Source organism: Protopterus annectens, chromosome 1.part0 (genome assembly GCF_019279795.1).
Source record: "Protopterus annectens isolate FY-2018-M chromosome 1.part0, PAN1.0, whole genome shotgun sequence".
Classification (NCBI taxonomy): Eukaryota; Metazoa; Chordata; order Ceratodontiformes; family Protopteridae; genus Protopterus; species Protopterus annectens.
Window position 1 is genome coordinate 1281198183 of NC_056725.1, and position 22639 is coordinate 1281220821.

At 39.6% G+C, this 22639-nt stretch overlaps 1 protein-coding gene across 1 annotated transcript in view; it reads right to left on the minus strand.

Moving 5' to 3' along the window:
• MALT1 (MALT1 paracaspase) overlaps positions 1–22639 on the minus strand; it is a gene marked incomplete in the record, with an annotated part of 841583 nt that overhangs the window by 620596 nt on the left and 198348 nt on the right. The window contains 1 exon segment of the mRNA XM_044066161.1: positions 14800–15074. Within this exon segment, the coding sequence (XP_043922096.1) occupies positions 14800–14948 (149 nt within the window).

The window sequence follows — 22639 nt, forward strand, 5'->3', positions numbered from 1 at the left end:
AGCAAAGGGCGATCTTCAAAAGAGAGACGTGGATAAGGTTAGTGAGGAGCAGGGTGACAATACCACTGAGCAACCATGTACTTCAGGCAAGGAACAGCCCACACCCATCCAGGACAGAATGCCAGAGAAATCCATTCCATTGTTCCAATGCAAAATGACAGAAAACAGAGCACATCCGTCACCACACAAGGAAAATAAAACTTTTTAGGCAGCACTTGGCTCTGAGGAGCATGGCTTGGACTCTGCTGTTTTAGATTGAAAGCAACAAATTGGTTTTGAAACAGAATTTTCTAGGACCTATTTGTTCCCGGTCATACCTCTCAACTGTCCAGATTTTTGTCTCATACTTTTGGTCTGTTTGTACAATTTGTAGTTTTCTGACAAATCACTGATGATTGAAGTCACTAAATAGTGACATATTCTTGAGTTTTAGACTTCATACTTATCAGGAAATGCATGCTAACACAAATGCTGTTATTCTAGTAACTTTCTAAGTTGATATAAGCAATATTCAAGATTTGTCCCTATTTTTGGACCTTTGATGCCCCATTATTTTAGGCTCTGTCCAGATTTCTTGCATTAAGAGGTTGAGAGGTATGTTCCCGGTATTAGATACAAAAGACATGCAAGTTAGAGTTTAGATAATGTTTTAATAAGACTTTTCCTAGCTATGACAATTCCCCAGGATGACAAGTATGTTTGCAGAAGTAGACTAAATAGGGGGAATAGAGTTTGTGAACTAATAGTATTGGAAAATGTTTGTTAAGGCACATTAACCTTTATGGGTCTTCAGGCATGGTAGAATATTATACTATTCTAGTAAAGAGACACATTTTGTGTATTAAACTTGAAGGACTTGTGTTAACCTATATGAAAATTTTCTGATTTGCATTTATGGTAATCCTAAAATACCCCCCCCCCCCCCCCGATAGACCTTGGTGGTTCCCCACAGGGCGCATGTGTATGTATCTAAAAGGTGCACACATTGACTGGTGCCAGAAGGGCTTTATAAACTACAAATTGGAGGACTTATTGAACTTGTTAATCTGACCTACACTGCCTTAACTCATTGAAGCTAGTTGGTAGCATTAGGTCAGATGGAAACTGTGGAGAAACTACAGCAGTAAGGTGTGTGACTGTTTCTCTAAGACTGGTGATGTTATAAAACATAACATTGCTCCTGGTGAGGGCAAAGCAATCTGATATTGCAGCCAGGGATCAGGATGCATGGAGTAGCTTAAGGTGATGCAAAGCAAATTTAAATGGTATGACATAGCAGGAGTTGCTATGCATGGTATGGTCAGCTGAGTAGCACTGAGTGAGACATTTGTAGGAACGAACACTTTAACATATGGGTAAACAAAAGCATTAGCTGTAAACTAGGAAGAAAAAAAAATCACTGGAATATTTTATATATTGTTATTGCTTGCATGCTGGAGGAAGGGTAGTTTAAATAATTTGAAGTATCTACATGTTTTCCTCAAACAGATTGTCATTTGGTACAGCACCCAAATACAGAGGTAAAAGGGTAGGTACAGATCATGGAATAATGCCAGCTAAAAAGATAATTCAGGCAACCTGTTTATGGGCTTATTCATAACATATGCAGGTACTGTCCAAGAAAACCCCCTGAACAAACAAAAAACATGAAAAGCTAATAAATAAGACTGGAATGATGGGCTTCTATGCTAATCTGAAGGGGGAAGCATGACAGCTGTCAGCATGTTGAAACAAAAGACAAGGACAATAAATTTAGAGGAACCGATTAGTGACAGATCTAGCAAATATGCAATGGCAACAGGAATTTAGTGGGGCAGAGCAATCACCCTAGTTGCTACATATCTCCCTACAAAAGTGAAAATTTCTGAGATTACAGAAATTTTAAGGCAAGTGATAACATTTCTTCAGGCAATGGTGGTGTTAGCAGAAAACTAGAATCTGATCTGCAAAACAGGTGATGTATCAGGCAGACTAAGCAGAAGGCAATTACAAAGCAGGAAGATACTTAGAGAGATATACAAGGTATTTTGGTCTGGTCGACACTTTGTAGACAAATTTATGGGGAAATGAATATACATTCTTTAGTAATAAGTACAAAACATGGACAAGACTGGATTGTTAATACCTAAAGGTGTACTGCTATTTCATACAGAGGAAAGAAAAACAACCTATAACCCTAAGAGATCATGCCCCTTAGTAACATGACTTAAGCAGGGTGAGCAGTAAGCATTGGCAGTTTCCACCTACATGCTAATGAAACAGTCACTTGGGGGGGTATGTATGTATATATATATATATATATATATATATATATATATATATATATATATATATATATATATATACACACACACACACACACACACACACACACACACACACACACACACACACACACACATATAACAAGAAATTAGTGCAGTCTAGAAACAGGAGCATAAAGATAGTGAAGTCCTAGTACAAGGCAAAATAGGCAATAAAAGGGATAGTCAGTTTTAAGGTGGATGAACTATGTCTGGAAAGTAGGCAAAGATACATACAGGTCTTAGAAAAAGTTAAGCAACTGCAAAACTACACTAACTGGAGGAGAAATGAAAGTAGAGATGAGCAAGTGAAGAAAAACAAGAACTCTATAAAGGAATACAACAATTTAAATAAGTTTAGAGTGAAAGCACTGAGGCAGGAATGGTTTACATATGTGCCAAAACTGAACACAATTCTTGCACAGAGTCTGAAGCAATAGAAGCAATTGCAATAAATAAAAACACACCAATAAGAGAAATAACCCCTGGAGAAACAATAAATGCGATGCAGAACAAAATGGTAGGGAAAACTCCAGGACCAGATTACATCCCTATAGAAGTTTGGAATAGAGACAGAAGTAAAGTGATAGAAATCTGGTACAAATTATTCAATAATATGAGAGGGGTTGTCATCCTGCATTCAAGGAAAAAAAAGCTGTAGTGGTTATCATAGCAAAAGAAGACTGTACTGCCCCTGGGGCCTATAGTCCTGTCTCAGTCATAAACCATTACTACAAAACTTTTATGACAATTTTAGCAAAAATAATATCCACTATAATAGCTGGTACAACAGGGTCTGGCCAACAGGGTTTTACAGAAAGGATGCAGACCTTCAATAATAATCAAAAACACTGCTAATACAACAAGACTCTGTCTCCAATAAAAATCAGGCTTACACTAATGAGTCTGGATGCAGACACAAACCTTTGACAGTGTAAGCTGGGCATGAGACTTTAAGGAAATTTGGTTTCACACAAGAGTGATCAAAATCATATTTAGTGTGTGTGATGGCTCCATTGCAATCACAAAATGTGCTGGGGATCATCTGATGGCTTAAATTTAACAAGAGGTACAAAGACAAGGATGTCCTTCTTCTCCCTGCTCTTATTTGTATTGTATCTAGGTCCTTGTGTGCAAAGGATCAGGCAAGTCTGATACAGAGGGATATAAATGGGTGATGATGTCATCTTCATGTCGAACTGGACTTTTTACAGATGCTATTTTCTGTATCCCCAGTTTGGAAAAGACCTGAAACAACTTTTTGGGGAAACTGCCTTATTTAGGAAACTAGCAGGATATAAAACAAATGAGACAAAAACTAATGCCATAACTTCAAAGTCCTCACCCATGAAATGGTTCAACTATACCTGTAGCTGGGGACATCAGTAACAAATTTCTAGTTATCTGGATTACAAGAGTTGTCCAGCAAACAGCTTCAGAAATATGGGAAGAGACATTAGTCAAGATAATAAAGGAAAATTGTACATTACACAAATGGACAAAGATCACAAAATACAAGTAAATAAAATGTTTGCTGTCCCCTTGGTTTTGTATGTACACGAGTCTTATAATTATCAGCCAGATGTCACCCTGTAGAAAATGTTAGTTAAGGCGATAAAATATATTTTTTCTGGGAAGTTAGAAAGCAGAGTTCAATCGGAAATCCTAACATTACCACATGAAAAGGGTGCCTGGTTATGGTGAATGTAGAACTGTCCTTTAAGGCCACACAGACTAGAATGTTATATCCATTCCAAGATGTAAACTATAGCCCCAAATGGAAAAATGATCCCGAGTAGGAAATGGAAAAAGACTACCATCATCAGCTGTTGGCGATTTGGAGACACCTGGAACAAAATGGTGATAATAGTATGGCTGACATAGGCAGGCTACTGAAGAAAATACTAGAACTAAAAAACAATATGCCCTGGAAATATTTGATACTACCAATAGGATATAGGGTAAAGAAGGGCAGAGGTACTAGGAAAAGCTTATGAGAAATGGTGAGATAAAAAAAATGGGGGAGGACACCCACGAGGAGTTTGGCTTGCCACTAAAGCACTTCCTGGAATATACTGTCCTAATGGCTTTAGTACAAGTAGTCTACAAAATCTTATCTAAATTATAACCTGAGGCCACCGCTGGTGGATTTATCAACAGAGGCCAGGTCTCAAGCCTAGAAAAGAAAAAGGATTATAAGTAGGGCGTATAGAGTAGTCATAGCTTTAAACAGAGTAACTTAAAGATAAAGGAAAATGGGGAGGGAGACTTGCTAAGCATATTTAAAAAGAAGAATGGCTATAAGTCAAATTAGCTCGAAGATATGCTACCAGATCCAGAAAATTCAGAATCTTTGCATGGAAGTATTTCCACAGATATTTCTATAGCCACAAAGAATCAACAAAATGTTTCTCCAAGCTTAAAATTATCTGTTGTACATGTGATGGAGAAGCAATTGGCATGTGGGAACATGATTTCCGAGAATACTGGGAAATACAGCAATACAAATTGGGACCTGCAAGTATAATAAATTAAACTGGAGGCAATGTGAACTACTTTACAAAACAGTTATTCCCATTAAATTGGTATAGGTTCATGTGGAATGAAATGTGTAGAGGTGCTGTTGTCTTTCACAGTGATTGTACTTAAAAAGGTGATTACAAAGTTCTGGATGAAAAGAGATCAACCCAAAATGGAAGAAGTTAAAAAGCAGATGAATGCTATAAAAACGGAGCTAAGAAAAAAATCCACATATCCCTACTAAGTGGTTAATCATAAAAATGGGATAAGTGAGATATAAATGAAAGAAACCAAAAAGGCTTTTGGTCAACTGGTGCCCTTGGCAAAAGGGCTCCACAGTGCACCCCCATACCACCTGGTGCCCAATCCTGGTCAACCTACACCATCCAGATTACTTTTTTTCTTTCTTTTTCTCACTGATTGTCTTACTCTTCATTTTGTCCTATACTCATTCAACACATGTTAAAGAAAACATTTTTTACTTCACAAAATAATCAAATAACTACTGGAAAAGTGCTCCTGCTAGAGCGGCGCCCCAGGCGGTCACCTAGTTGGCCTGTGCCTAGGCGGCTACGATTGATGTGACAACATCTTGCACAAAGAATATTTACACAGTCTGTTTTTAGCAAAAAGTACAATTTTGTGCTATAAATATAATAATTTGAGTTATCTGGGGTTGACTATGCATGCTATGCTTCTTGTTTTACTTTTATGTATAACTTTATATGTATAAAGTTTAACTGGAGTACAAAATACAAAGCTTAGAAATTAATTTTCTGCCATTGTATGTAAATGCAAGAAAAATCACAGCGTATATACACAATGGAAGATCTAATTAGATATAGACTAAGTCAGCCTAAAGAAATAGATAACATGGAAAAATGGACAAAAAGAAGTATACCTTAAAGGCTGGAAATACGGTTAATAGAATGGAGATACCAAACTATACCCTCCTAGGGGAAGGTATAAATGCATTCCAGGCCCCACCCCCAGCTGGAAGTGGTAACTACACCTAAGCCTACACTAAAGCCTTGTGCAATCACTTGTACAAGTGTATAGACTTGGCTGTTCCAGAGAGAATCAAAGCCAGATCCCCAAGTAAAAACAAGCCACCCTGGGTGTCATCCAGCATCAACAAGCTACAAAAAAATGTAAAAAGTTGCTGTCTAAGAAATTTGAGGTGAGGCCCCAACAATGGAAAAGCACCCTCCTCAGCCTAAACAGGCAGATAAGACATTGTGTCAAATCCTCTAAGGGTAACTTTGAGAAAAACTTAGCAATCACAGCCAAGAATAACTATAAGACCTTTTACAATTATGTATGTAGCCTAAAAGGTAGAACCCAAGCATGTGCAGAGCTAGTGACTGACGGTATCACACACAATGATCCCGCAGGGTTAGCAAACCTGCTGGTGGACAGATTTGGTGAAAATTTCACTCCCTTATCCCCTCCAAACTTATCACAACCCTTGCCCCAAACTCCCCCCCCCCCCCCACATATCCAAAGAGCAGGTCATTAAAGCCTTGTTTAAGGCAAAAAACACGGCCTCTGTGGGACAGGACGGCATCCCAGGCTGTCTTCTAAACAAGCTACAACATAGACTAGCATCATCATTAATTACCTTATTCAATAATAGCCTAACCACTGGCTATATTCCTGGGGAATAGAGAACAGCAACAGTTATTCCCCTCCACAAAGGTGGCTTAGTAACAGACCCAGGGAATTACAGACCCATAAGTCTGATCAGCCTCATCTGTAAGCGCATGGAACTTATCATCATGGACCTCATAAATAAAGACATAGGCAACCTCCAAACCCTGGATCCAACCCAATTTGGCTTCATCAAGGGGCAGATTCTGGCTGTTAAACCTGGTGGATTTCTTCAAAAATGTGACCAAGGCCATTGATGAGGGCAAATATGTGCACACATCATACCTCAGCTTGGCCAAGACCTTTAATACAATCCCATACTAAGGCATTACCGACAAACATAGCAAAATTAATGTAACCCCTTTGTTGTAAGATGGGTTGCCAAAAGGTACACAAACCTGTCACACACTCCCAATGCAGCTGACTCCACATCAACCAGCAGACCTGTCACCAGTGGCATGCAAGGGTCAGTGCTGGGTCCCCTAATGTTTGGTATGCACTTCTCAGAAGTTCAGGGCAAAACTAAGGGGCTGTGGCTGACCAAGTTTGTGGATGACTGCAAACTAGGTGCAATTATCGAATCCCCAAATGATGTCAGTATACTTCAAGAGGGTCTTACACAGACTGGTGTCTTAGTCACAGTCTCAAACTAAATGCAAAGAAATGCATCATCATTCCTTCAGTAAAAACAATGTCCCTTTACACTATCAAATTAACAACAATACCCTATGTACTTACAAAGTAAGGTAAGGGATCTGGGATCACAAGTTATCTGTGACCTTAACCTTGACCACTACGTAGCACACTTTATTAGCAAAGGCATCACCTCTAGAGCAAAGGAGGTTAGAACCCCTCTACACTCATCACTAATCAGGCCCATAATTGAGTATAAGACCCCTTTTGATTGAGTACTGCACAAAGCACATGCAGCAATTGGAGAGCCCTCAGAGATTTCTAAATAAAAATATCAAGGGACTCCAGCACGTGTCTTACACAGACCAACTGAAGTGCCTGTCACTACACTCAGTGTCATATGTACTTCTTAGGGGAAGCTTATGCCTGGCTTACAAAGCAATATCAGACCCAAACCTAATGAATTTGCAGCACAGCCACAAATCAAACGAGACTAGAGCTACCCATTCCAGGGACCTAAATATGGTCTGCAACGAGTAGGACATGCTGGAGGGACAGATTTGTCTCTCAGAGACTGTCGCATCTTTGAAATAGGCTGACAATTCAAGACAAGCAGAGCACCTCTATGACACCATTCAAAAGGACCCTGGAGGAGTGGATGGAGCACCATAAATTCTTCCCAGGGATAGCACCCACAACCCTCCTGGACATGGGCAGTCATTACTGAATACAATCCTGGTATTGACTAGAGTATCTATGGTATTACATTGGGATGAATCAGCTAGGCTTGAAATGACCTCCGGATCAATAGCCTAGTGACCTCCTACGATCCTATGAGATAAGTTTGTTTAATTGTCAGTTTGACTGTTTACTGTTATAGGAGCTGGTGAACATGTTCCACTGTATTAACTCAATTCAGTTGTTAATTATCAAATAGTCTATTTAAAAAATACAATGCAAAAACAAAGTGATATACAGATAGCAATTCACAAAATGTACATTAAAAATCACAATACTAAAAAAATATACAGGTGCAAATTCACAAGTACATTTGAAAGACATTTAAGGCAGCATTGTGACAGATAAAGGTAAGAGAAATAAGTAATGTAAATACAAAGTTCATAAACAGACTGAAAACATCTGAACCCAAGACTTCCTGCATTCTGTATTTGTGCCACTGCTACTGGACTAACAAGATCCCCTGGAGAGATAGGTACTGAGATGTCCCTTAAAAACCCTTCTTCCTTTCAGTGATATATCTAATTAATGAGAGTTTTCTGAAAGACATTGTTTAACTCAATATGAACTGTAAGAATAACAGCCTGTTTGGTACAGATGAATAACTATTTACAGACCATGTTGGTATGTTCTGTAAAGAAAGGGTACCTCCTAATGCTAAAGTACAGCTATCAGTAACAAGTAAAAACAATATTCAAAATGAAATGCTGTACAACAATGGCCAATGAATATGTTGGTATGTTCTGTTTACAGGCTGTTGGGATATGGTAATGTAAATCAGGATTTGCTAAATGCTTCCTGTAGGAAAGCATTTGCACTTGGCTTAACATAAATAAATGTTTTCAGTTAATTTTTGAAATCAGTACAGGTGGTGGCTTTTAAGACTGCTGTAGGGAAGGATTCACAGTTGTGAGGGGCTAAGACAGAGGAGTGGTTGGTAAGATGTACTTTGTTTACTGGGATCAGAAGTGAAGGGCTCACTTTTAAGAGGTCAGTGAAACTGTACTGGGGGCTCATTTGCTAAGTCTGTTGGCAAAGGCTGGAAATCTGTTTTTGTTAAGTGGGTTACCACAGATGCTATGGGAAGGGAGTTTCTCAGTGTGATTGGAAGTCAAGTGGCTTTTTGTAGGACACAGCAGTGATGCTCCCATCTGGGTGCAAAAGAGAGATGAATTTGCAAATGTTATTAGCTGTTGTCTATAGGGGTTTTAGACTTCCTGAACAGGTATAAGTGAAGATTTAGAGATGCTATTCAGGATGGGCTGTAAGGGCACCTTTCCCAAAAGCAACTCTACTTTTGGGAGAAAAGATGTGGAAGATTTTCCACACCCAAACAATAGAGAGTTAACTTTAAACTTTACCTTGGTGATGTGTGTATGAAAGTCTAGGCTTTGATCTAACAAAACTTCAAGGTATTTGAAGTTAGGGTGGTCTCTAATGTTTCTCTGGAGTTGCACTTAAAAGACCATTCACGTGGAAACTGCTTTGCAATCTGATGCAATTCTGTGTACAGAACACATTTTTTTGGTAAGCCAGCTGGATAGCTAAGTGAAGCCCTCTTCTAAGTAAGTTTTAATGGATTGGATGTTGGGGCCGACCCCATAGATGACCATGTTGTCAGTGCAGAGCATAATGTTGAACAGGGAGAAGATCCCCTGGGAGGTTGTTGACAAACACTGAGAAGAGCAATGGTGACAGAATAGATCCTCCTGTGATTTCTTTGGTAAGGTGAGGGGGGAAATGTTGGCTAATGGTGGTTTAGAAAATGAACCCCAATACATCACATGGTATGCAGAAGTGGTTAAAGAAGAGACTGGTCCAAGGTCAAGTGCTCTGCATGATCTATTAGCAGTATTACTTTTGTTTTCTGAGAAGTTAAGAAGGCTGGATCTGACAGTGCTACTATTTTAGTAAACTGTGAAACAAAGACATCTGAGCACTTCATAGCCACTGCACCATCAGGTGAAATTAGAAACCATAACAAATTAGCAATAAAACAAAGACAGTGATGAAAACAAACTAAGTAACAAAATGGGTAATGATGCCACTTAGTTGTTCCTAGAAGCTTCTCAGTCAACATCAGTTTATTTTTGAATACAGCTGTGAAAGCCAAATATTCAAGAAAGAAATAGCAAAAGCCACATTTTTACACATTAAAACAATGGAATTTTCATTATAGTAACAATGGTAACAATTTTATCACTTAATCCAGCAATGCCTTTAGTCCACCAGAACAATTTGGAAGAAAACTGGAAACATTGTTTGGAAAAGCACTCTTTTTAGTGCTGTTATGGCGTATCACAAAAAGCAAAGAACTACAACTTCCCACATTTCTTCACATAGGTTCATAGGTAAATACTATATTAGCTGCCCTTGTGGGCCTTTTTAAGCCTAGCCATATTCCCTTTTTGTGCTTGAAATAGCCTAGTCCATTTGGTTATTGATTGGCCTTACCCATCGCATGATCAGCAATTACATATTACCCCTAATGAGAATAACTGGTATCATACCATAAATAATTTGAGGGGACCCATGCACAGGATATAGCATTTAGAATCTGTATCTGTTCATTGGTAATACGGGGGGGGGGGGGCAGTCTTGGGGTAAATTTACTGTTTCCCATCCACAGATCTAAGCTGCACTTGAAAGAGGACAGGGACTGACTTTGTTTTATGTGGATAATTGAAGAGGGTACATAAAGGTATTTAGCACATGTATTCTTGCTAGCAGACAAAACTAATTTAGCAGTCAGGAAAAACAAACTTGAGCAGTACCATGACCCTAAGAAAAATCAGACATAAACTCATATTTTATTTTTTACAAGAAACCAAGGACCACATGAAATGCTTGATGCATACATAACCGAGTTAAGATATAGAACTAAACATGGTAATTTGGTGAGCTTCACAATTTGTTATTCAGAGACAGAATCTTTTATAGCATAAACGCAATAAATCAAGATGCCTACTTTTTAACTGAAAAAGTTTTAACACTGGATAAGGCTCTAAACGTGTGCAAGGCAAATTAATAAACAAGAATGCAAATGATAGAAAATGAAGAACATATGGATGTGTACAAGAGTAAACTTCAGCAGAAAAAGGGTTAAAATTAAGTCAAAATAGACCGGAAGAGTTAGAAACTGTATGACAGTGAGAAAACGCAAAAGGAAGCCAGATCATGGCTGTGGAAAATGTAATAGGAAGCCAGGCCATAACTAAACAGCTGAAAATAAGAGAATTAGATGAAAAGATGCTAAAATGCTCAAGCTGTGGTTACAGGCATGACAGCAATGCTTATTTAGCAATAAATAAAGTAAAAATGTGGTCTATTGAACCATTTGTTAAAATATAGAAAGAGAAAACAGAAGATGGGCAGAGATTTTTTTTTTGCAAATATTCAATACAATCAAAAGTTCTGACAGCTTAGTTTCTGATGATGTGTCCGAGTTTTTTATAAATAACTATGATAACTACCAGAAAGGCAAACAAGCATACGAATGTTGTCAAGATATGAATCAATGGGCTGAGAAAATATGCATTAATAATGAAAGTGCTGTATTTAAACTTGAAACCAATGTGTCTTACTAAATGCAACATTGTGTGAGAAAGTATATTCAGAGATCTGAGTAAACAAGGCACAGAGAAAAAGAGTAAACATTGCTAACTTATTTAAGCCATAAGCTGCTGCCAATATGGCAAAAAGTTATGCTGCATTAACAAAAAAAAAAATCTTAAATCTGTGAACAATTAAGCATAATGAAAGATATGCACAATGTGCACTCTGGAAGTCACAGCACTTCATGTAGCTAGATATCACCTCTAACTGCTAAAACTGATAGTTAAAATACATATGACTAGATATCACTTCTAACTGCTAAAACTGATAGTTAGAATACATATGACTAGATATTACCTCTAACTGCTAAAACTGATAGTTAAAATACATATGACTAGATGTCACCTCTAACTGCTAAAACTGATAGTTACAATACATATGAACAAAACTCTTCTTTCCATTTTATTAAAACTGCATCACTGTATGATATGCTTATTGAACACACAATCTTAATTTCAGAGATACTAAGATAAAAAACTTGGAGGAATATAAACTTAAGAGGAATATACTACAAAGTTCAAGTATAATGCCTCATTCACTGTACAGTTTAATTTCAACATTACTATTTTTCAATACTAAAACAATGCCCCTGCTCTTTAACTGCAGAAATATATTTTTCTCTAATATTAAAAAATAACTCAACCTAATGAACAATGACCACAGTTCAGACTGGAGCCCCCAAAGTCAGTAATAACAGTAACTGATTGTTTAAATATCAAATCAGTTCCCCCCTTTTATGACATGCTGTGCGCTGCCCTACTCTAGTCCAGCTGACCATCCTGCATTACTCTTATGCCAACAGCACCCTCCTACCCTATATATGAGGATTAGGGCAAGAGTTTTAAAAGCAGTATTATCACATTTACAGGTTTGGAGAATTTCCTTAATGTTTCCCCTAATATTCTACTTCATATAGGTGGCCATATAATAGCCCCTGAATGCAGAATGAATCAGGATTACTAAGAAAGTATGCAATCAATGAAGGGCAATTTTTTACCTGCTTGTGGAGCTTAATTGCAGTTCCTGTCATTTCCAGTGGGGGAGGTGATAAAGTGCTGGGATACATAGAGACAATGCTCCATCCTCCCCAAAGGAAGACAGTCTGGTCAAAGCATCTCACTGGCATACCAGCAGCTACCTAAACCCACAACACCAATGCAGGCAAAAACTCATGGCCTACCACCAGCCATAAAATCCATACATTTTTGCCTTTGATACCTCCGGGAAAATACAATATTTATCAAATGTTCTACCAGGAATTATTTTTTCAAATCCATTATCCAGTCAGATGGGGGTTTTCTATTTTTGGATCTAGCATACCTTGCTTTAGTGGACAACAATCATTTTTGCAGAGATGAGGGCATGCTGTTCATTCCACTATATCCACTGACATTGTCACACATACCCAGTAAAGAGACTACCATGTGGACATGGCCCAGCAGAGTCAGCTGCATGCCTCTCCCACTCACATGCTGCACATGTGCACTCTCACAGCAGCAGCCACTGGAAGTGAGCCTGACAGCTTTCTTCTCCCAAAATAGGATTGCTGGCATTGGCCACTCAATAAAACAACTCTGACTTCTAAGCCATGTTTAACAGAACAAAGCTTTCAGGTAACCCAAAAGCTTTGTTCTGTTAATAAACATTGCCTGGCATTTTTAAGTCGGAGTTGTTTTGTTCAGTAGTTGCTATTTTTCTGGTTTGTTCTCCATTGCATATCCTTTCAGGTTTGTTCTCCATTGCATATCCTTTGTGTTTTCTTCTACCTAAAAATGGTCAGATTCCCTTAATTTCCTAGCCTACAGCTCAATTCCTGTAATACTGCTTCCATCCCTTAGAAATTTGTTACAGAACTGGAAATCCCATATGAAGGGATTCCTGTAAGTACTCTGTTATATCGTTTTTAAGCTACAGTAAAAGTACAAAACAAATACAGTTTAAATCTCCAGAAATTATGAGAGCCCATGTTTATTTAACTGGTACCAAGGTGCAGAATGTCACATGTCATTTCATTCATTTAATTTCTGGACAGTGGCACAATAAAATGGGCAAAACGCTTTTTGCCAGGGACTGTCTTTCACTCTTATCCTATAACAAGCTTGCTTACTAGAAGTTCCTTTTCAAATTACAAGGATCACATTTGGGTTCTTGGAATAGTGAGACTAGCTGTATGAATCTAGAGAATGTACATTAGATTTAAAGTTGTATTATCTCTGAGTATGCCCTTTATTTAGAGATACAGTGATCTTCGGGAAAAAGGGGTGCGAGACGGATCAACACATGCTGGAAGGTTTAACGTGCTTTAAGGTGAGTTTCAAGATTCAGTGTTTTATTTTAACAATTGCACTTTATTCCTCATAGTTGTGGAATGCATAGCTACTGGCCTCACACATCTGGCAGGGAGCCTATTAGTACAATGATTTTATGCATTAGTTTGAGCAATAACATGAAAAGAACTTCACTGTGTATACCTGTATATCTCTGTAATAAGGAAGGTGACCATCAAGTACAACTGCACTTACTACATCCACCAATGCTACAGACAGGGGTGCTAAAAGGTGGATGTACACTGTCGATCCACCAATGCTACAGGACAGGGGTGCTAAAGGTGGATGCAAATAACGGCAAACTGAAGGCCACCAAATGAGGCATAGCAAACGGAATGCTTCCTTTTCTTACAGTGTCTCCACCACATATCTGTGGCTACTACCTGTTTTGTGAAACTCAGAAAATCAGCAATCCCAACGCATTTCTGCTTGCTAAGAAAACACAGGGATAAGTGATGCAGAATTCCAAAGTGGCTTTTTTCTAATGTTCAGTATGCTTTTTCTGGTCAAATTGTTTCCCACTTGTTTTTCATGCAAAACAGTGATGTGGAAGCTGCCGTCCCACTTCTGGATTCACTTCTCTTATTTTAACTCTACTATTCTTAACTGACTTCCTTAATTCATTCTTCTTCTTTCGGCTTTTTCCCGGTTAGGGGACTTCCTTAATTCATTCATCCAACCATAAAGCCATCCATTTTCTAAACCATCACTCTTGGTTAGGGATAAGGTCCAAAGTATGTCAATGTATAGACACAATTGCATTCTATAATTACAAATCAGTAACCCTGCCCCTCCTTCTAGACTAGCTACCTTTTTCTAGATAAAATATTTAAAAATAAAAAAAAAAAAAAAAAGGCATTATTAACACATGCTAATAACTATAAAAAGAAGAGAGTAGGAAACTATGCTTCTAAACAGGTGAAATGGTACAAAAACTGAAACAAAGCCAGGGGAAAGATATAGCAGTATTAACAGGAGGAGATCATGGGAAAATATGCATGTATCTGTCTTACCTTAAAGGGAACCTTTTATCATTTCCAACTTTTTCTGCTAGTTTCCTCCACCCTTTGTTGCTTGTATCAAGCATGTCACTAAGTTTCTTTAAGATAGGCTCCCTAAGGTTATTAATGTTCAACAAATTCATCTGTTGGAAGTCTGACATATCTACTGCTTGCCAAGTGCTGAAACAGGAGATTTCTTATTATGATTTATTCTGATACGGCAATGTCATGACACTGTTCACACTCATCGATTTTCAGTTACTCTCACCCCATAAAGAAGCACGGACCTAGAATGATAAAATAATTTAGTAAAATTCTTTTTCTGCAATATTCAAAATACATGTTACGTTTAACATTTTGACAGTAATAAGGTCAGTGTAGTGAAAACTCGAATAATTCCACAGAGAGTTGTAATGATGATATCCACCAACACAAGAAAATAATATGCTGATTCATTCATTTCTTAGAGATACCATCAGGCCTCAGGAAGGCAAGTGAATAACCTTGAATCAAAACAGACTCTCGGTTTTCTAAAGCCAGGACGGTCAGCGAGCATGTACTTTCAGGCTTTCACTCAAAAGCTGTTTCTGAATATTGGCAGGTAACTACATGTTCTGATGGCTTGTTTAAAAAACACACACAAAACAATTTCACGGCAGTACAGCTTGTTTTCATACTCTTCTCATTATAAATGCAAGCAGTCAGTTCATGTTTGCATCCTCCTTACTGCACAGCTATTTAAATGTTTATTAAATGGAAATGCTGACAGTGAAGATTTTAATAATATCAGTGTCACCCAGGGTTGCCAGACGTCCCTATTTGGGCGGGACTGTCCCGAAATCACCAGCCTGATCCCGAGTCCCGCACTGCCGGTTTAAATCCCGAGCAGCCTCCGCTTTTTTTTTGATTGGCCTGTATACCGGGCATACGGGCCAATCAAAAATCGCTAAACACGGAGCTTCTTGTGTTTAATGCGGAAGTTCCGCATTAAACACAAGAAGCTCCGTGGTTAGCGATTTTTTTATTGGCTTGTATGCTGGTAGACGGGCCAATCAAAACATCGCAAAACAGAGCTACTTCTGCTTAATGCGGAACTGCGATGTTCCGCATTAAACAAAAGTAGCTCCGTGTTTAGCTATTTTTGATTGGCCTGTATACCGGTATACGGACCGATCAAAACATCTCAAAACAGAGCTACTTCTGTTTAATGCAGAACTGCGATGTTCCGCATTAAACAGAAGTAGCTCCATGTTTAGCTATTTTTGATTGGCCTGTATACCAGTATACGGGCCAATCAAAAAAAAATCGCAAAACAGAGCTACATTTGTTTAATGCGGAACTGTGATGTTCGGCATTAAAGATGTGAAAGACCTTTTTTTTTTTTTTTTTAGTCTTCACTTACAGTGAAAGACTTTTTTTTTTTTTTTTTTTAGACTTTGTCCCTACCTGGCCAGTCGGAAATCTGGCGACCCTGGTGTCACCCCAGACTTTTAATGTCACAGCTTGCAAGCATACCATTACTTTAAAAGCCTGAGATTTTGCTTACTTTTTAAACTAGCATTCTTTAAGTAACAGATATTTCACTATGCTTTTAAACTAGATTCCACTGTTAAGACAAAATGTTAATACACCAAAAGTACAGTTTTGTACCTACCATAAATGTAGATGTTCGAGTGTTCACACTGCTGCAGTCATTACACTTGGGTTATCCTGCTGTCAGACGGTCCCGCAGTCGACCAGAGTTTCAAAGTCTTGGTCCGGCGTCGGTTGCTGTCGCTTCTTCCCTGACGTCAGTGCACCAGGGGGTATATAAGATGCATCCGACGCCACTTTCTTCAGTTTTTCTTGCCCCAGATGTCAGGTGCCCCCAAGTAGGTAGGCAATACATATTGCTAATAAGAAATAAACATATAAAATAAAAACAATACCTTCAGTTACAAGCAAATACACCACAAAGGTTGTACAGGATAGAAAGGCATAGTTAAGTCCAGCTAGTTCAGAGGGGATGGAGGGAGGGTAACCTGGACTGCAGCAGTGTAAACACTCTAACATCTACATTTATGGTAGGTACAAAACTGTACTATGTTCATCGTGTTACACTTGGGTAGAATCCCAAAGCTAAGGTTGGGTGGCTGGTCTATAAAGAGTTAGGAATGGCTATGAAGCCCTGCAGAACTGCAGTGGCAAATCCTGCTCTGGATTTAGAGTAAAGAGGCAGGTGGTAATGCTTGGTAAAGGTGTGCACTGAACTCCAAGTTGCTGCCTCCAAAATTTCCTTGGTAGGTACTCCTCTGAGAAAGGCTGTTGAAGTGACTGTTGCCCTGGTGGAATGTGGCCTAATGTTATTTGGGACTGATTTTCCATGCTGTGTGTAGCAGTAATGAATACAGTGTCCTATCCATTTGGATATAGTCTGCTTTGAGATAGCCTTGCCCTGTGATCCTGCAGCATATGCTACAAACAGTTGCTCAGTTTTCCTGAAAGCTTTTTTTTGTCCAAGTAGAAGCGTAGCTGCCTGTGTATGTCCAAAGAATGCAGAAGTTTCTCCCCTTTATTCTGGGGGTTTGGATAAAAAGTTGGCAAATGAATGGTTTGGTTTAGAGCCACACTAGATATCACCTTTGGCATAAAGGTAGGGTTTGTCCTTAAAGAAACCCTGTCCTGATGAAAAATTATAAAAGGTTCCACTGCCATTAATGCCTGTAGCTCTGAGACTCTTTGTGCCGAAGTTACTGCCAGGAGCACAGCTGTTTTCCATGATAAAAATTTTAGATCGGCTGTATTGGCTGTCTCTCAAAAGGTGGTAAGGTCAGTTTTTCCAAAACAAAATTGAGGTCCCAAGTTGGTGTTGGTGCTCTCCGGGGCGGTCTTATGTTTTTAGCCCCTCTGAGGTACTGCTTTAGCAAGGGATGAGAGAATAAAGGAGGATCCATGTTGTAATGTGCTGAAATGGCAGAGGCGTGGATCTTAATTGATGAGAAGGATAGGCCTCTGTTCAGCATCTCAGTTAAGTATTGTAAAATCTGAGGAATGTTTGGAACAAGAGGGTCAAGGCTTTGAGCCTGGTTCCAGGCGCAGAATCTCTTCCATTTTTCTGAGTAAGCTTTCCTGGTGCTAGGCCTCCTGGCCTCCAAAATGACATCCATAACAGCTTTAGAGAGAGGTGTTGCCTGTTTAACTAATGTATCTGCCATGCAGCTAGGTTTAGGGTTTTGAGCTGACCGTGCAGGATTTGATTGTTTTGTTGAGTCAGAAGGTGTGGAATTGACACAAAATCCATGGTGGGCCTTGAGCCAAGTTCCTTAAGATAGGGTACCAGTGCTGGCATGGCCAGTCTGTAGACATCAGGATCATCTGTGGTTTTTCTTGTCTGGCTTTTAGGAGTACCTTTGAAAGGAGAGGCAGTGGCGGGAAGGCATAAACTCTTAGGTTTTTCCAGTTGAACAAAAGAGTATCCACTTTCCATGCTTGTTTGTGATAAGTATTCAGTGGGGAGGCAAAAAGATCTACACCTGGGCATCCCCATTTTTGCGTTACCATGCTGAAGATTTGTTGATCCAATTTCCATTCGTGAGGGTCCATGATATTTCTGCTTAGATCGTCTGCCAGAGTATTTTTCTTTCCTGGCAGGAATTGTGCTTGCAGGTGAACTTGATACGTTAGAGCTGTGTTCCACAAGGTCATGGCTTGCCTGCATAGGGGATAAGAATGAGTGCCCCCTTGCTTGTTTATGTACCACATTACTGTGGTGTTGTCTGTCTTTAGTAATAGTTGTCCTGGATGCAGAAGGTCCTTGAAAGCTGTTAGGGCATTTTGAACAGCCAACATCTCTTTTTGATTGATGTGAAGATGCATCTGGTCTGTGGTCCACTTGCCCTGAATGCATTTTCCTGCCATGTGTGCTCCCCAGGCATAATCCGAAGCATCTGTTGTTAGAGTTTGCCTGGCTGTGGGTTGGGTAAAAGGCTGACCCTTGTTTAGGTGACATGCCTGTGCCCACCATCTAAACTCCTGTTGTAGGCAGGGAATCATTGGTATTACTGCTTCTAAACTGTGAGAGTGTTGAGTCCAAACACTTTTTAGGTACCATTGTAATTTCCTCATATGCACCCTGGCATATGGTATTAGTAGTATGCAGGATGCCATGAATCCCAGGGCCTGCAGAATTTTTCTTGCAGGGAGATGGGACTTTTTTGCCAGTAATTGAAAATATTGAGTTAGTTGAACTTGTTTGTCTGGCATGAGGTAAGCCATCTGGGCCGTTGTATTTAAGCTGGCACCCAGGAATATAATCTGTTGCGAGGGCACTAGTTTTGACTTCTTTTCGTTTACTGTGTATCCTAGAGAAATTAGCAACCTTTTTACAAACACCAGATGCTGTAGAAGAATGTCCTTTGTCTCTGCTTGAATGAGGCAGTCGTCCAGGTATGGATATATTTGAATTCCTTTTTGTCTGCAAAATGCAATTACTGGTGCCAGGCACTTTGTGAAGACCCTGGGCACAGTAGATAAGCCAAAGGGCAGTGCAGAGAATTGGTAGTGCATTGTACCAGCTTTGAATCTGAGGTATCCTCTGCAATTTTGTCTGATAGGGACATGCAGGTATGCCTCTTTGGGGCCCAGAGTAACAAGCCAAGCCTTCTTGCCCAGCATGGGCAGAAGCTGCTGTAATGTCAACATTTTGAATTTTGGAATATCCAGGTAAGTATTCAGAATTGAAAGGTCTAGTATGGGCCTCCAGGCCTTGTCCTTTCTGAGGACCAGGAAGAGTCTTGAGTAAAATCCTTGTCCTTGTTTCTGTTGTGGTACTTTTTGAATAGCCCTTATGTCCATGAGGGCTGAAATTTGTTTTTGTGCCTCTGCCCATTGATTTTGTGGCAGGTCTGGCATTCCTTTTAGCCTTGGCAAAGTATGAAAGTGGAACCTGTAACCTTGAGACACAATATTCAGAACCCATTTGCCTTGGGTGATTGTTTGCCAGTTTTGAGAAAAAAGTGCTAGTTTTCCCCCTAAGGGGGCTTCCAAAAGGGATGTGCTTGGCGTACGAAGGGGAAAGTCATTGTGACCGTTTCCTGTAAGGTTGAGACTTGTCCTCACCTCCTTTTGGGGTTGAGGTGCCCCACTGTTGTTGAGCCTTGGGGTTGAGATCTGACTCTTGGGCGTCTGTATCTGCCTCTCTGTGGCCTGTCTGACACTGGAAAGGACCAATTCTTTGTTGGTCAATTTCTGCTAAACCGAGGTGGCTGTACCTGTAAGAAATCCTTGACTGTTTGCATAGATTTAGCTTTATCCTCCATTTTCTTTAACACCTCTTCTGCCTTAACACCAAACAAGGTATCATGCTGTAAAGGAGCATCCAATAATTTTGTCTTAACATGATCAGGTAAACTCTGTTCTTTTAACCAAGCATGTCTTCGAATCACAGAACCTGTAACTGCGGCTCTACAGGATGCCTCTAAAGAATCATAACCACATTGCAGAATATGTTTTCCCACTTGTTCAACTGCATGCAATAAATCCTGCATTTCTTTACAATCAGGAGCTTCTGAGCTTGTAAGCATTTTCTGTTTTAACTGAGCCATTAAATATTGTTGGTACTTAAGCATGTGAAACTGGCAATTTAAAGCTCTTACTGCTAAAGTTGCAGAAGTGTATACTTTCTTCCCCCATCTATCCAAAGCTCTGGAATTTCTATCAGAGGGTACTGGATTTTTTGCAATGGAAGCCTTAACCCCTTTTGGACCCTGGGAAATAGTTTCTGGATCAGCAGAAGGGTTTTAGTTTCTGGATCAGCAGAAGGGTTTTTGTAAAGAAACATGTGAGAGTCAGGGACTCTATAATACCTCTCTGGCTTGGCTGGAGCAGGGGGAAAAGAATCAGGAGATAAGCTGAATTCAGAGAACACATCATCCACAATATCTAGCACAGGTACAATAGCCAGGGGCCTGTGCTGAGGCAATAAAAGGAAATCCCTGAGCCTTTTCTTGGCTTCTGAGTAATCCTGACTTTCCCAATGGAAATGCTCCCTCATGGTATGTAAAGTTTCCCCAAAAGAATAATCCTCAGGAGGAGAGGCTGAAGGGAAAGATTCTTCAGCATCAGAGTCCTCATGGGGGGGGGTAGAGAGTATCCCTGGTCTGAAGAGGAATCAGAGGAAATGGAAACCTGATCAGAGGAATCATAGTCTGTATCCTGCCTAGGCCTTTTCTCAGGAGGGGGATGGGAACCCCTGATTAGAGTAATGAGGTCTTCGGCCATTTTAAGCATCTGGTTCTTAGGCATGGAGGACTGTCTAGGAGAATGCTGTACTTGTTTCTTTGTCTTTAATGGTACCTTTGTCTTGGCTGTTGTTTTAATGGTATGCTGTGAAGGTCCGAAAACACCCTCAGAAGCCGATGCCTGCTCAGCGGCTCCAGACCCATCTGAGGGATTAGTTTCCGTAGGCCCAATACCTTGAGTTTCCAGAGGCCTAGTTGTCTCCAGGTGGGAGTCAGAAGCGGTCTGTGGCTCTGAGGTAGCATGTGTCAGGGGCTGCAAAAGCGCCTCACTGAGAACCGGCGACTGGCCTAGAAGAGGTTTCATCATCGGTTTTGGACCTCAGATGCCTGTCTTTATCCTTGTCTTTGTGTTTTTTCAGTATTGAGGTCGTCGGTTGATCCGATGGCATAGTATAATTGAACCTTCGGCCAAAGTAGTGCAAAGCAAAATCAAAACGTCTTTTTATAGTGCGTTTGTTAAATCTAGCACAAAATCGACAACTAGTGACATCGTGATCAGGGCCTAGGCATGGAATACAGTAAGAGTGGAAGTCCTTATGAGGCATTTGCTTCCCACAAGAAATACAATCATTAACTTTTTTTGACATCGGTCTGAGGCAAGAAAAAAGTTTCCCCAATGGGGTACTTAGCTTTATTGAAGACTTCGGATCTGAAATGCGACTTTGAAAATCTCAGGAGTCGGCCGGCACTTGCGAACTGCTTCTGCTTCGGGCACCGCACAGCAAGAAAGACCGAAGAAAATGGCATCGGATGCATCTTATATACCCCTGGAGCACTGACGTCAGGGAAGAAGTGACAGCAACCGACGCCGGACCAAGACTTTGGAACTCTGGCCGACTGCGGGACCGCCTGACAGCAGGATAACCCAAGTGTAATGACTGCAGCAGTGTAACACGATGAACATCATATCAATACTTCAAGTGATGCATACAGTATTATATAACAAACATCTGAAAAATCACTAGCAATAATATTTGTAAGAATTTCATCTGTACAGTCCACAAGACAGAGAGAATATTTCAACACTGTTCCAGTATATTCCACATGCCACAAGACATACATTTCTGTACAACCCTTGACCATAAAATGTTTTTTTTTTTTTTTTTTAATCTCATATGATCACAACAATTATATACGTGTGTGTGTGTGTGTGTGTGTGTGTGTGTGTGTGACAGACCCATTGTGATACTTGGAAATACAGGATCATATGTTTGAAATCTTTTAAAATTTTAGCATTTTTCAGCAAATGTACTAGAAGGTATGCTATGACTCTCCGTTACAGAAGCACTTAGTGATTTCATAACTGCCCAGTACTAAAAGCTACTTCTCCACTGACACGTACATTGACTTAATAAACAAGTAAAACACTATCAGAAAGAGATGGAAGCCTACTTATTTTTGCAGGTAATGAACTGGGCTATTTAGACCTATTTTCATCAACAAAGTGTAACCTCATTGAACATAAGCTATAAATATAATTTCACAGTAAAGAATTGCTTAGAATAACATGTTACACTGAAGCTTCCTACCACATTTGACAACAAAATGTATGTAGATAGAACAAAAACAAATGC